The sequence below is a fragment of the Dipodomys merriami genome, unplaced genomic scaffold (genome assembly GCF_024711535.1).
Source record: "Dipodomys merriami isolate MVZ:Mamm:240054 unplaced genomic scaffold, mDipMer1.0.p SCAF_28, whole genome shotgun sequence".
Taxonomy (NCBI): Eukaryota; Metazoa; Chordata; class Mammalia; order Rodentia; family Heteromyidae; genus Dipodomys; species Dipodomys merriami.
Genome location: NW_027204270.1, coordinates 14565981 through 14579352, shown reverse-complemented (window position 1 = coordinate 14579352; position 13372 = coordinate 14565981). Strand labels below are relative to the sequence as shown.

The 13372-nt window shown below is 48.4% G+C and overlaps 1 protein-coding gene across 1 annotated transcript; it reads right to left on the bottom strand.

The window, feature by feature from the left end:
• Positions 1–9765: 9765 nt before the first annotated feature.
• Positions 9766–11055, bottom strand: Htr1d (5-hydroxytryptamine receptor 1D). The gene has a single exon (XM_070037665.1). The coding sequence runs from the start codon at positions 10897–10899 to the stop codon at positions 9766–9768; it is 1134 nt and encodes a 377-aa protein (XP_069893766.1). The 5' UTR covers positions 10900–11055.
• Positions 11056–13372: the final 2317 nt, after the last annotated feature.

Genomic DNA, 13372 nt, shown 5'->3' with positions numbered 1-13372 from the left:
TTTCAAAAAAGTAGGACAGACATGGTCAGTTCTCTTGAATGCTGGCCCTGAGCTGACCAAAACATGGTTTCTTTGCTTCTGGCTGGAATTCCTTTGACCTGATTCAGTGTGGTGCCAGCCCAGGCTGGCCTGGTTTTGGAAGCACTGTGCTAAAGATGGAGCCAGTGTGATCTGAATGGCTACGACCCCTGACGGATGGAGACAGGCAGTTCCCCTTTGTCAGATGCTTTGCTTCAACACCCAGACCTGCACTAAACCTCATTTATGTACATCACCTTGTCCAGGTGCCAGTGGCTTACAACAGAAATCCTAGCTACTCAGGAGGTTAAGATCTGAGGATTGTGGTTCAAAGTCAGCCCAGGCATGAAAGTCCTATCTCTAATTAACCACCAGAAAGCCAGAACTGGAGGTGTGGCTCAAATAGTAGCATACTAGCCTTGAGCATAAAAGCTCAGGGACAGTGCCCAGGTCCTGAATTCAAGCCCCAGGACTGGCAAAAAAAAAAAAAAGCTCAGGGATAGCACCCAGGCTCTGAATTCAAGCTCCAGAACCAGCACACACACACACACACACACACACACACACACACACACACACACACACACACACACACGCGCGCGCGCGCACACACACACACACACACACACACACACACACACACAGATGATCCCTATTCATAATTATGATTTACAGATGAGGAAACTAAGGCTCACATGGCAAAGTGACCTGGTTCAGTTCACGCAAGACATAGTAGAGCTGGGAACTGAAAGAGCTATCTGGTACCCTCATGAGTCTCTAATCCCTAGACTACACAGCCTCTGCCCTCCATCCTGCCCAAGGCTCTTATTTCCCCCCTTTGCCAATCTGTCTCTTCCTAGGCTGTCTGTTTACTTCAGGGATTATCTAAAATACCTGCTCTGGGCCCCAACCTTCTCCTGCCCCCAGGGCGGCCCCTTACCCTGTACTAACTGTCTCAGGGCCAAGACAGTTTCACTGGGGTGTCCCAGGACCCATGGGAAACTCCAGGTGGATGGAAAATCAGCAACCACTATGACAATGGTCCTGCAGCGCTTATTTTCTCAGCTTCCTGGTTGACCTCTCCACTTCCATTCCTCCCTTCAAACTTGTACAATGAGTATGTTTAACAATGAACTGCACCATTCTCTTACTGATTTTTTTTTTTTTTGCCAGTCTTGGGTCTTGAACTTAGGACCTGGGCACTGTCCCTGGGCTTCTTTTTTGCTCAAGGCTAGTGCTCTACCACTAGAGCCACAGCTCCACTTCTGGCTTTTTCTATGGATCTGGTACTGAGGAATCGAACCCAGGGCTTCATGCATGCTAGGCAAGCACTCTACCACTAAGCCACATTCCCAGCCCCACTGAATGATCTTTGATAGCTCCTGGTTTCTCTGAGGATAAAGTTCAAACCAGACAGCTTGGCGGAGTCTCAAGGCCCAGCCTACTTCTCCTCTAATCCTTTTCCTTCAGGTCCCCAAATGATTCACAGTTTCCAGCTTCAGAGACTCTGAACTTGCAGTTCTCTGTTTGGTGTGAGATGAACATGTGTAAGTAAGCAGAGTGTGAAGCTTCTCAGCATGGTGGCAGGAACTTGTGCCATCTGTGTGGCAGAAGCTTCTCTGCCAGGCTGGTGTGGTCCCTCATCCATCTAGAAGGAACACCAACCTCAAGCTGTGTGCACAGCCCTGGGAAATGACAACCCATCCTGTGCCCCATTCTATGAGCCAGTGCTACCTCAAGAGCCAGGTGTCAAGGAGGTCCCTGGTAGCAAAGGGGAGACAGACTTCCTGCCAGGTCGGTTGATGTCTGATGCCTGTGTCTCAGCTTTTCACCACCAGCCCATGCCACCTGAGTAAGATGCCCACCTACTTCTGGTTTCAGTCCCTTTTTCCAATGCCTCTGCGCCACCTGGTGGACAAGCCTGGAATGAACCAGTATGTTTTCCAACATCTCTTGAGATCAGTAGTTCTCAAAACTTCTCAAGGACAAAGTAATCTGCTCTGTCTACATCCTTCATGAAGGCTCCAGAGTTCCTGTGACGATGGTTCTAAGAAAGGCAGAAGTGGCTTTTGTTCCACAGTGGAACAAAAGAGCCACAGCTCTTTCTGAAATCAGGTTTTTTTCCTGATTTTTTTTTTTTTTTCCTTTTTTGGTGTGCCAGTCCTGGGACTGGAACTCAGAGGGGGAAGGAGGGAGTCTCATAGTTTTTTTGTTTTTGTTTTTGTTTTTGCCCAGGCTGGTTTCAAACCATGATCCTCAGATCTCAGCCTCCTGAGTAGCTAGGATTACAGTCATGAGCCATTGGTGCCCAGCTGGAATCAGGTTTCTTATATAACATGAGTAGCGTGGGGAGGGATTGACTCTTCCATGTCTAAGGTGACTCTGTTTCCTCCGGAAGGGCAGTGAAGCTGCTGGCTTCATCTTCTAACCCGAAGAGCTCTGGGACTTGCACTGGTGGTACACAGGCATGTATCACCGCACACAGCCTTATAAAGCGTCCTTAGGGTGTCTAGTCAAAGAAAAAAATAAACCTAATACCAGGCTAGTGCCGCAATACTGTAGTTATGGTTAAACAACAGAAAGGCAGTGAGCATCCCATGCCAAGATGTGTGCGCAGAGGGTCAAGGACATTTGGTGGGGAGCCAAAGAGTCAGGCAACAGATCCAGCAGTGGCTCACCACTGGCAACTAGCAATGCTGGTCCTTGGATCACATGACCTCACTATGAATCCTAACTTTACTATTTCAGTGTGAGCACATTGAGTAACCATTCTGAGTTTTCGTTTACCCAGTTATGGGATGAGGATAAAGCAGTTCCCACATTATCAAGTTCTTTGGGGTTGAGGGAGTAAAGCATTGTAAAAGACAATGCACAAGTCAGGCACTGGTGGCTCATGCCCATAATCCTAGCTACTCAAGAGGCTGAGATTTGAGGATTGCCATTCATATTCTTTTTTTTTTTTTTGTCGGTCTTGGGGCTTGAACTCTGGGCCTGGACGCTGTCCCTCAGCTCTTCAGCTCAAGGAGAGCGCTCTACCCTTGAGCTACAGCACCACTTCCGGTTTTCTGGTGGTTTATTGGAGATAGGAGTCTCAGAGTCTCTCCTGCCCGGGATGGCTTTGAACCGAGATCCTCAGATCTCAGCCTCCTGAGTAGCTAGGATTACAGGCGTGAGCCACCAGCGCCCGGCTGAGGATTGCCATTCAAAGCCAGCTGAGGCAGCGAAGTCCATGAGACTCTTATCTCCAATAAACCACCAGAAAATCAAATGGAGCTGTGGCTCAAAGTGGTAGAGTGCTAGCCTTGAGCAAAAATTGCTCAGGGACAGCATCTAGGCCCTAAGTTCAGGCTCCAGTATGGCATAGAAAAAGTCTCCAGAGCTGAGATCCTCCAGGCCTAGAGTCCCTACTGCAGCCCAGGAAACAAAATGCAGGGGGCCCTGGTGAAAGGAAATGAACGTCCCACCCTAAGCTCCCTTAGAGGGGACATTGGACCTTGCAAGTGACTGCAAACAGGGCTTCATCTCCTAACCCACCCCAGTCCACCTTCCCGTGACTCAAACCCAGGGGTGGAGTACAAGACAGCCATGGTGAAGGACAAGCCATCAGCCTTTCTAGTTTATTCCTTGTACTTTGGTCCCCAGATGGACTGTGAGCCCTGCAAGAATCCAGCATCTATATGGAGACAAAAATCTGTATGGGAAGATGGGTCAATGGTAGAGCGCTTGCCTTGCATGCATGAGACCCTGGGTTCAATTCCTCAGTACCACATAAGCAGAAAAAGCCAGAAGTGGCATTGTGGCTCAACTGGAAGAGCACTAACTTTGAGCTGAAGAGTTGAGGGACAGTGCCCAGGCCCCACGACCAACCAAAAAATAAAAATTAAAAAAATGAGTCCAGAGCAGGGAGAGGGTCAGAGGCTGACCCAGGGGCCAAACCTAACTTCCAGGCTCATCCTGCAGTCTGGGAGATTACAGACTCTGTCTGATTCTTAATTAATGAGTTCCTTAGGGACAGTCCTCGTCCCTAAGCACCCGCTGCGGCTGGCATTGTTACCCACGTGGAATGGCTCAGTCTCCCTAATTCCCAGCCAGTATCTCCCCGATGCCTTACAAGCCACTCAGCCACGTGGCAGCTGGAACCTGGCCCCATCCTCTAGGTGTTCAGAGCGTAGATTCTAGGCAGAGTTGTCTGGCTGGAATTCTGGCCTGACCATGTACAAGCTGTATGGACAAATGATTTCATTTCTTCAGACTTCCAGCTTCTTATCTAAAGAATGATGATAGGAACAATTTCGTGTGGGTGGCATAAACCCTCATAAAATGCTTAGGGCATTCCTGGGTACGTAGTCAGAGCCCAATAAATGCTGCTATTATCATTAGTGGAATGCAGGCTCGGCACCAGGTACCAGGAACACAAAGATGGGTGAGACCGTGAGAGTGGCGGCACGCTTAGCTGTGCCAAGGAGATGGGCTGTGAAAGCGATGGGGCTGATGGGTATGTGCTGTGTGAACAGTGCCCAGCTATTCAGCACCGGGATTCATGTCCTGAGGGCAGGAGCGGCTGCTTTTAAACTGCCCTGCTGGGCTTTGGTGTAGTTTAGCAGTGCTTGCCTCGCATGTACAAGGGAAGCCAAGCAGAGCTGTGCATACCTGTCATTCTAGCTACTTTGGAGGTTGAGGCAGGAGGATTGCTTAACACCAGGAATTTGAGGCCACATCACAAGACTTGGTCTTTTTTTTTTTTTTTTTCCTGACAGTCTTGGGGCTTGAATTCAGGGCCTGAGCACTGTCCCTGAGCTCCTTTTGCTCAAGGCTAGCACTCTACCACTTAAGCCACAGCACCACTTCTGGCTTTTTCTGTATATGTGGTACTAAGGAATCAAACCCAGGGCTTCGGCTTCATGATTTTTTTTTTTTTTTTTTTTTTTTGCTGGTCATGGGGCCTGAACTCTGGGCCTGGCCTGGGTGCTGTCCCTCAGCTCTTCAGATCAAGGCTAGCGCTCTACCACTTGAGACACAGCACCACTTCCAGCTTTTTCTGTTTATGTGGTGCTAAGGAATCGAACCAAGGGTCTCATGTATGCAAGGCAAGCACTCTACCACTGAACCACCTTCCCAGCCCATTCATGAAATGCTTATCTTCAATTAACTACCAAAAATCTGGAAACGGAGCTGTGGCTCAAGTAGCAACAGGACAGTTGAACCAAAAGGCTCAAGGACAGCACCTAAGCCCTGAGTCTAAGTGCATGTGCACGTGTGTACCCCCCCCCCACACACACTCACACACACACACACACACACACACACACACACAGAGATTAAGCTTGACTCATTTCTCGGCATTCAGGATGGAGAAGCAGAAGACTGCAAAATCAAAGCCAGCTTCGGCTACACAGGGAGAGTTAATCTCCAAAAATTAAAACTAGGGGTTAGAGGCATGGCTCAGGTAGTAGAGTGCCAGCCAATGAGTGAAAGCGTCAGATACCAAGTTTAAGTTCTGATCTTGAACAACAACAGCCAAAAACAAACAAACAAACCCCCCCCCCACCAAAAAAAACTAAAAATAAAGGTGGAAAAGGAATGCAGAAGGAGTGGACGGAGTGGGCAGTGGCCGCTCATCCAGATCAGCTTTTACACACTGTGACCCCTCCAGCAGCTACTTTTCATTAAGTAAAACTTCCTCAGAACCCAGCCATGCCTCATGTATTTACATGCTGTCTGGGGCTTGCTTTCATGCTTCTTGGCAGAGTTGAGCAATTGCAGAGATGGTATGACTCGTAAAGCTGAGAATATTTACTGTCTGGCCCTTTTAAAAAAGTTGGCCATTCAAGGAAATACCACATTCCACCCACTAGAATGGCTATAATAATAACAATAATTTAAAAAAAGACAACAAGAAGGACATGAACAAATTGGGACTGTTACATACTGCTAATGGGAAGGGAAGCTAGTGTGGCCACTTTGAAAAACAGCATTTCTTCAGGCCAAATAGAGAAAGAAAATCATGCAGTGAGTCCACTCCATGGATACATTTCCTGAGCTAAATGAAAATGTCTCCTCCATGCAAACACAAACCAGAATGTTCATTGGAGTGTTAGTTTCTGCCAATACTGGAGTTTGAACTCAGAGCCTCATGCTCTCACTTGGCTTTCTTGCTCATGGATGGCACTCTACCATTTGAGCCATGCCTCCAGCTCAGGTTTTCTTTCTGGTTTAATTGGAGATGGAGTCTCACAGACTTTTCTGTTGGAGTTTGTTGTTGTTGTTGTTGTTTGTTTTGGTCAGTTGTGGTCCTTGAACTCTGGGCCTGAGCTCTACCTCTTGAGCTACAGCACCACTTTTGGTTTTCAGGTGGTTTATTGGAGATAAGAGTCTCATGGACTTTCCTGCCTGGGCTGGCTTTGAACCATGATCCTCAGATCTCAGCCTCTTTAGTAGTTAGGATTACAGGCGTGAGCCACCAGTGCCTGGCTGGAGTTATCTTTGAATCACAATCTTCTGGATCTCAGCCTCCTGAGCAACTAGGATTACAGGTCTGAGCCACCAGTGTTTGACTCACAGAATTATTTATAATAGCAAAAAAATGGAAATAATTCAATCTGTCAGTTGATGAATGTATACATACAATGTACTGTAGCTAGACGCTGGACAGGGATCATAGGAGGATGCTGGGAGTTGGGCACATACTGGGCTCAGGGAGAGGCCTCACAGCAAGAACTAACTCAGTAGGTCTCAAATTAGATATGTAGAAATCAGCCGGGCACTGGTGGCTCACGCCTGAAATCCTAGCTACTCAGGAGGCTGAGGTCTGAGGCTCACAGTTCAAACCCAACCCAGGCAGGAAAGTCCATGAGACTCTTAACTCCAATAACTACTTAGAAAAAGCCAGAAGTGGTGCTGTGGCTCAAGTGGTAGAGTATTAACCTTGAGTAAAAAGAAGCTCAAGAACAGTGCCCTGGGGCTGGGAAGGTGGCTCAGTGGTAGAGTGCTTGCCTTGCATGCCTGAGGCCCTGGGTTCGATTCCTCAGCACCACATAAGCAAAAAGAAAAAAGCCGGGCTGGGCGTTGGTGGCTCACGCCTGTAATCCTAGCTACTCAGGAGGCTGAGATCTGAGGATCTCGGTTCAAAGCCAGCCCGGGCAGGAGAGACCGTGAGACTCCTATCTCCAATAAACCACCAGAAAACCGGAAGTGGCGCTGTAGCTCAAGTGGTAGAGCGCTCGCCTTGAGCTGAAGAGCTGAGGGACAGCGCCCAGGCCCAGAATTCAAGCCCCACGGCCGACAAAAAAAAAAAAAAAAAAAAAAAAAAAGAAAAGAAAAAAGCCGGAAGTGGCGTTGTGGCTCAAGTGGTAGAGCACTAGCCTTGAGCTGAAGAGCTGAGGGACAGCGTCCAGGCCCAGAGTTCAGGCCCCACGACCGGACCCAAAAAACAACAACAACAAATACAGCTGTGTGAAAAAAAAAATTTGTTTAAAAAAAAAAAAAGAACAGTGCCCTGGCCTTGAGTTCAAGCCCTATGACTGATAGAGAGGGAGGGGGCGGGAAGGAAGGAAAGAAGAAAGAAAGAAGCCCTGGATCACCTAGCTACAAACTGGCAGCATTTGGATTTGAACTGAAACACTGGTCTCTGGGAGTTCCCACTCCTCCTCCTCCCTCCCCTAAAGCTAGAGATGAAAAACCCAGGGCTGAGTTCATGCCAGGCAAGCGCTCTGCCAAGAACTACATCGCCAGCCCCAGGTCCTGAGTTTTTGTTTGTTTGGGCTCGTATCGGGGCTTGATTTCAGGGCCTCACACTCTCATTTGGCTTTTTCACTCAAGTTTAACCACTTGAGCTAGACCTCATTTCTGGCTTTTTTTTTTTTTGCTGTTTGAGTCTCCCAGACTTCTGCCCAGGCTGGTTTCAAACTGTGATCCTCAGATCTCAGCCTCCTAAGTAGCTAGGATTACAAGCGTGAGCCACAAACATCTGGCTGGCTTGAGTTCTTTTTGTTGTTGTTTGTTTGTTTGCCCACATCCTGGGCTTGAACTAGGCCTGGGCTCCATCCTTGAACTTCTTTTCCTCAAGATTAGTGCTCTACCACTTAAGCCACTTCCAGCCTTTTCTGGGTATTGGTGATAAGGTGCTCATAGACATTTTGCCCAGGCTGGCTTTTTTTTTTTTGGTTGTGGGGCTTGAACTCTGGGCCAAGGTTCTATCCCTGGGCTCTTGAACTCAAGGCGAGCACTCTATCACTTGAGCCACAGCTCCACTTACGGTTTTCTGGTGGTTAATTGGAGATAAGGGTCTCATGGACTTCTCTGCCCAGGTTGGCTTTGAACCATGATCCTCAGATCTCAGCCTCCTGAGTAGCTAGGACTACAGGTGTTAGCCAGTGGCACCCTGCCCAGGCTGGCTTTGAACTGCAGTCCTCAGATCTCATCCTCTTGAGTAGCTAGGATTACAAGGGTGAGCCACGGCACCCAGCCAGCTTGAGTTCTTAATTGTCATGCTACACTGACAGCCTTGTTTGAGGCTCACTGTAATAGTTGCAAGTCTCAGGTACAAGGTCTGGTACGTGCTGAGAAAATGCTGGAGACCAAGTTGAGCTGCAAGTCTCTACACTTAGGTAGAGAGAGGGAAAAAAAGTTCACCCAAACACTTTTGCTGATTGTGACGTCTCATGCATTTTATTTGATAAGACTCAGCATCTTAAGAACTCTAATGAGAATGGGATGTAAAAAAATAGTTCAGAAAAAAAATTCCCCATGGTGGCCCACTCAAAGTTTGGTGAGTTCAATACCTGTTAATCTATTAGAGTCAGGGATCATGGTTTTAACCTTATAAAGATGGTGTAGGGATGTTGGGAAGGAAGGGTAGATGGTGATTGGTCTGGTTCTAATCATCTCATTCCTTTTTCCCACCTTCGGTATTTCTCCCTAAGTCACTATTCTAGGCAAGGAGGACCCAGCGAGAGAAATCTTCTGTTATTATTTTTTTTTCTTTCTTCTTTTGGTCGGTTGTGGGGCTTGAACTCTGGGCCTGGACACTGTCCCTGAGCTCTACAGCTCAAGGCAAGCGCTCTACCACCTGAGCCACAGCACCACTTCTGATTTTCTGGTGGTTCATGGGAGATAAGAGTCTCATGGACTTTCCTGCCCAGGCTGGCTTTGAACAGCGATCCTCAGATCTCAGCCTCCTGAGTAGTTAGGAATATAGGCATGATACCCCGCACCTGGCTGGTGTTATTTTCTAATCAAAATTAAATTCTCTTTCAATTCAGGTCATGAGTTGTATTCACCCTCAACAATTTATGTATAAATCTCAGGTAAACCCAGAAGGCCTTCCTTCTGAGTCAGAATCTTTTATACAGGGTGGAACTTTTTCCTCACCTGAATCCTGTCAGTCATGCTTCTTCCACCGAGAGGAACCAGGAAAATGTTATGTTAATAGCAGTCAGCAGGCCCGTCCTCTTCCACACAGCAAGTGGCCCAGCTTTGAGTGGCTCAGTCAGCAAGAGGATCAGGGCCACCAAACACATAATTCTGTTGATTGGCCCAAGACTCAAAATACCATAAATTCACCCAGGTCTCAGGAAAGAGAGAGAGACAGAGAGAGGAAAGGGGAAAGAGAGAGGGAGGGGGAGAAAGAAAGAGAGGGAGAGGGAGGGAAGGAAGGAGAGAGAGAGAGAGAGAGAGAGAGAGAGAGAGAGAGAATCCAAGTTGGGGTTATAGGACCCAAGAGATAAAGTGATTCACCACAAAATAAGACTAAGAGGCTTTCCGGAAATGAACAACCTTCTGAAATGCTTGCCGGAAGTCTTCATTGAACACAGTATAGATTATAGGATTGATGAGGGAGTTTAAATAGCCTAGCCAAGTAAAGAAGTCAAAGAGAGCCGGGTGGATCCAGCAGGAGTCCCTGCAGATGGGTAGGACCAAGGATGCCACAAAGAAGGGCAGCCAGCAGATGATAAAAGCTCCCAGAATGATCCCCAGGGTCTTCGTGGCTTTCCTTTCCCGAGCAGCAGAGATCCTCTTGCGTTCCAGGATGCTATCAGCCAGCTTGATTTTCACGTGGTTGAAAAAGAGAGGAGAGCCAGCTGTGTGTGAGTGGCCTTCGTGGAGACTGGGATTGAGTGAGCAGAGGGAAGACCCCGCAGAGCCTGTGATGAGATGGGCCGTGGTGAAGCGCTTCCCATAGAGAGAGGGCGGATTCAGGATTCGGCTCCGGGCCACCACGTAGATTCGGCCATAGAGGATGATGAGCAAGAGGGATGGGATGTAGAAGGCCCCACAGGTGGAGTAGATGGTGTAGGAGATCTGGGACGTATTCACCAGGCAGTCTGAGAGCTCCTCCTGAGCCTTAGCCTGCCTCCAGAAGAGCGGTGGGATGGAGATACAGATGGAGATGGCCCAGACCACGGCGATCATCAAGGCCGCGTGGCCTGCCGTCCTGCGCTTGCTGTACTCCAGGGCGTCTGTGATGGCCCAGTATCTATCCAGAGCGATGACACAGAGATGCAGGATGGAGGCTGTGCAGCACGTCATGTCAGAAGACACCCAGATGTCACAGAGGATCTGGCCGAAGTTCCAAGTGTGAGTGGTAGTGTAGGCAATACTGATGGGCATGACCAAGATGGAAACCAGGAGGTCGGTGGTGGCCAAGGAGCCAATGAGATAATTGGCTGGAGTGTGGAGCTTCCTGGTGAGCAAGATGGTGGTCAGAACAAAGGCGTTGGAGAGGACAGTGGCCAGGGTGATGATGGACAGGACCACGGCCAGGGAGATCTTCAGTGCCTGGAGGGTCTCTGGATCCCAAGCCTCTGGGGTTCCTGTTGTGTTCAGGGATCTGTTGGAGACCTCCTGGAAAAGGCCTTCTACTGACTGGTTGGGTGGAGACATGCTAGGAGGCTCACTTTCTCTCCCTACAGACAGCTGCACTCAGGGTTTCTGCTTGCTTGGTCCCCAGAGCAATGTCATCACTTCAGCTTCCCGAGGGTGAGAGCCAAGCAGCAGAGGACAGACCTCAGGATGAGGCTGAAGAATATGGAGGCAGTGAGCACCACTAGGCTCACTGCTCTGGAACCTTTGCCCACCCGGCAGAGAGCCCAGGCCCCAGGAACACAAGCTGAAGTTTGTTAGATAATCGTCAGGATATCACAAAGGGAGATAACCTGGGGTTCATGTTTTTTGGCATTTTGGGCTCCCGATTGAATGAACACTTCAAAATTCCTCCCCCTCCCCCCCAGTCTCTGATCAGAGCAGATTGTGGACTATCAGGTTGCTTCCAGGGAACTTTGAAAACTAGAGATGAAAAGAAGTACCAGCGGATTCAGAGAAGCCATACAGGCCGCAGCTCAGCTTTCCCAGGCTCATTTTGACGCATCATGAAATACTGAACTCTGGTTCCCGTCCCACTGATCGTTTTTGAGGCTGAACAGACAAAACATTCTGGTTACCAAGACTGGAAGAATGCATGACTGGAGAGAAGGCCAAACAAACGAGATCGCTATCCGCTCACTGACATGGACGCTTCTGGGACTTCAAAAAGAAGAAAAAAAAAAGATAAAGTTAGCAAGATGAATCTGAAGGTTGGAATTATAAGAATAAAAAGGCTGCTGCTGCTTAATGCTGACTATGATATTGTAAACCTGCCCTTCTCAAATAGGAGGAGATGGGGGAGAGAGAGGAATCTCCACCCCCACAATTCCCAGAGGACAGAGTCATAGCTGTTGGAACTACCACGGATTTGAGACACCGACATGAAATCAGCGCTGTAAGCTGTGCACCAGAAAGCTTCCTTCTATTTACTCAGGCAGGGAAGCTCAACCAAGCCCGGCTGGGCACAGGGTGTGGGGGGAGGACACAGGAAAAAGCATCAGATCATAACTCCATGCATTTCTCTATGGAGTATCAGGTCAACTTCTCATTCCTTCTCTTTTTTTCTAGTTCATGCTTTATATTTTATTTTTGGTCAGTTGTGGGGCTTGAACTCAGGGCCTGGGCACTGTCCTTGAGCTTTTTTGCCTAAGGCTATCACCTAAGGCTCTATCACTTGAGCCACAGCTCCACTTCTGGTTTTCTGGTGGTTAATTGGATATTAAGAGTTTCACAGACTTTCCTGCCCAGGCTGGCTTCAAACCTCCATCCTCAGATCTCATCCCTACCCCCACCCCCCGAGTATCTAGGAGTAGCAACTGGTGTCCAACTCAAAGAGGGTAGGGGTTTTTTGGTCCCTCATGCTCACGCTAGGAAATATGGAAAATTCAAATAAATAATAAGAAAAGTAGCCAAATCCTATGGCTTACGCATGTAATCCTAACTCAGGAGGCTAAGATTTGCAAATCATGGTTCAAAGCCAGCCTGGGCTGGAGATGTCAGATGTGTGGCTCCACACCCAGTCATTAGTTGAGATGGAGTCTGACAAAGCAACCTGTTTTTTTTGTTGTTGTTGTTTTGTTTTGTTTTTTGGTCAGTCATGGGGCTTGAACTCAGAGCCTGGAACTGTCCCTGAACTCTTTTTGCTCCAGGCTAGTGCTCTGCCACTTTGAGCCCCAGTGACACTTTCTGGCAGTTAGTTGGAGATAAGAGCCTTACAGACTTCCCTGCTCAGGCTGGCTTTGAACTGCCACCTTCACATCTCAGCCCCCTGAGTAGTTAGGATTACAGGCGTGAGCCACCAGCACCCAGCGCAACCTGAGCTTTAATGTCTGTTCTACTCAAGACTTGCTGTGCAGCCTGGAGTGAACCCCCTTCCTTCCCTGAGTCTCAGACTTCTTTCCTCATACAGTGACCAGCCCTGGGTGCCTAGGAAAAAGCTGAAAGGCATCAAGCATCAGTGTCACGATTCCCTTCTTTTCTTCAGCTGGGCTCGGGGCCTTGCCAGGGAAGTTCAGTCTATGTCTTTTGATTAGATTTTTCAAATATTAAAAAGCTAAATTTGAGTCAGGTGTAGTGGGGCCCACCTGTACTCCCAACATAGAGGAGGCTGAGGCAGGAGTCCTGAGCTGGAGGATAGCCTGGAATACACAAGAAGACCCCATCTCAAAGCAGAGTAAAACAAAAAACAAAGGAAGCTAAGCTTGCCGTGATTCCCTCCCACTCCAAGCCATGGCTGCTTCGTTTAAAAACATATCTGCTCACGCCTGTAATCCTAGTTACTCAGGAGGCTGAGATCTGAGGATCTCGGTTCAAAGCCAGCCCGGGCAGGAGAGACCGTGAGACTCCTATCTCCAATAAACCACCAGAAAACCGGAAGTGGCACTGTAGCTCAAGTGGTAGAGCGCTCGCCTTGAGCTAAAGAGCTGAGGGACAGCGCCCAGGCCCAGAGTTCAAGCCCCACGACCGCCAAAAAAAAAAAACAAAAAAAAACATA

What these genes read in the sequence shown, in the direction of transcription:
- Htr1d (XM_070037665.1), bottom strand. Translation starts at nt 10,899, where the DNA reads ATGTCTCCACCCAACCAGTCAGTAGAAGGCCTTTTCCAGGAGGTCTCC.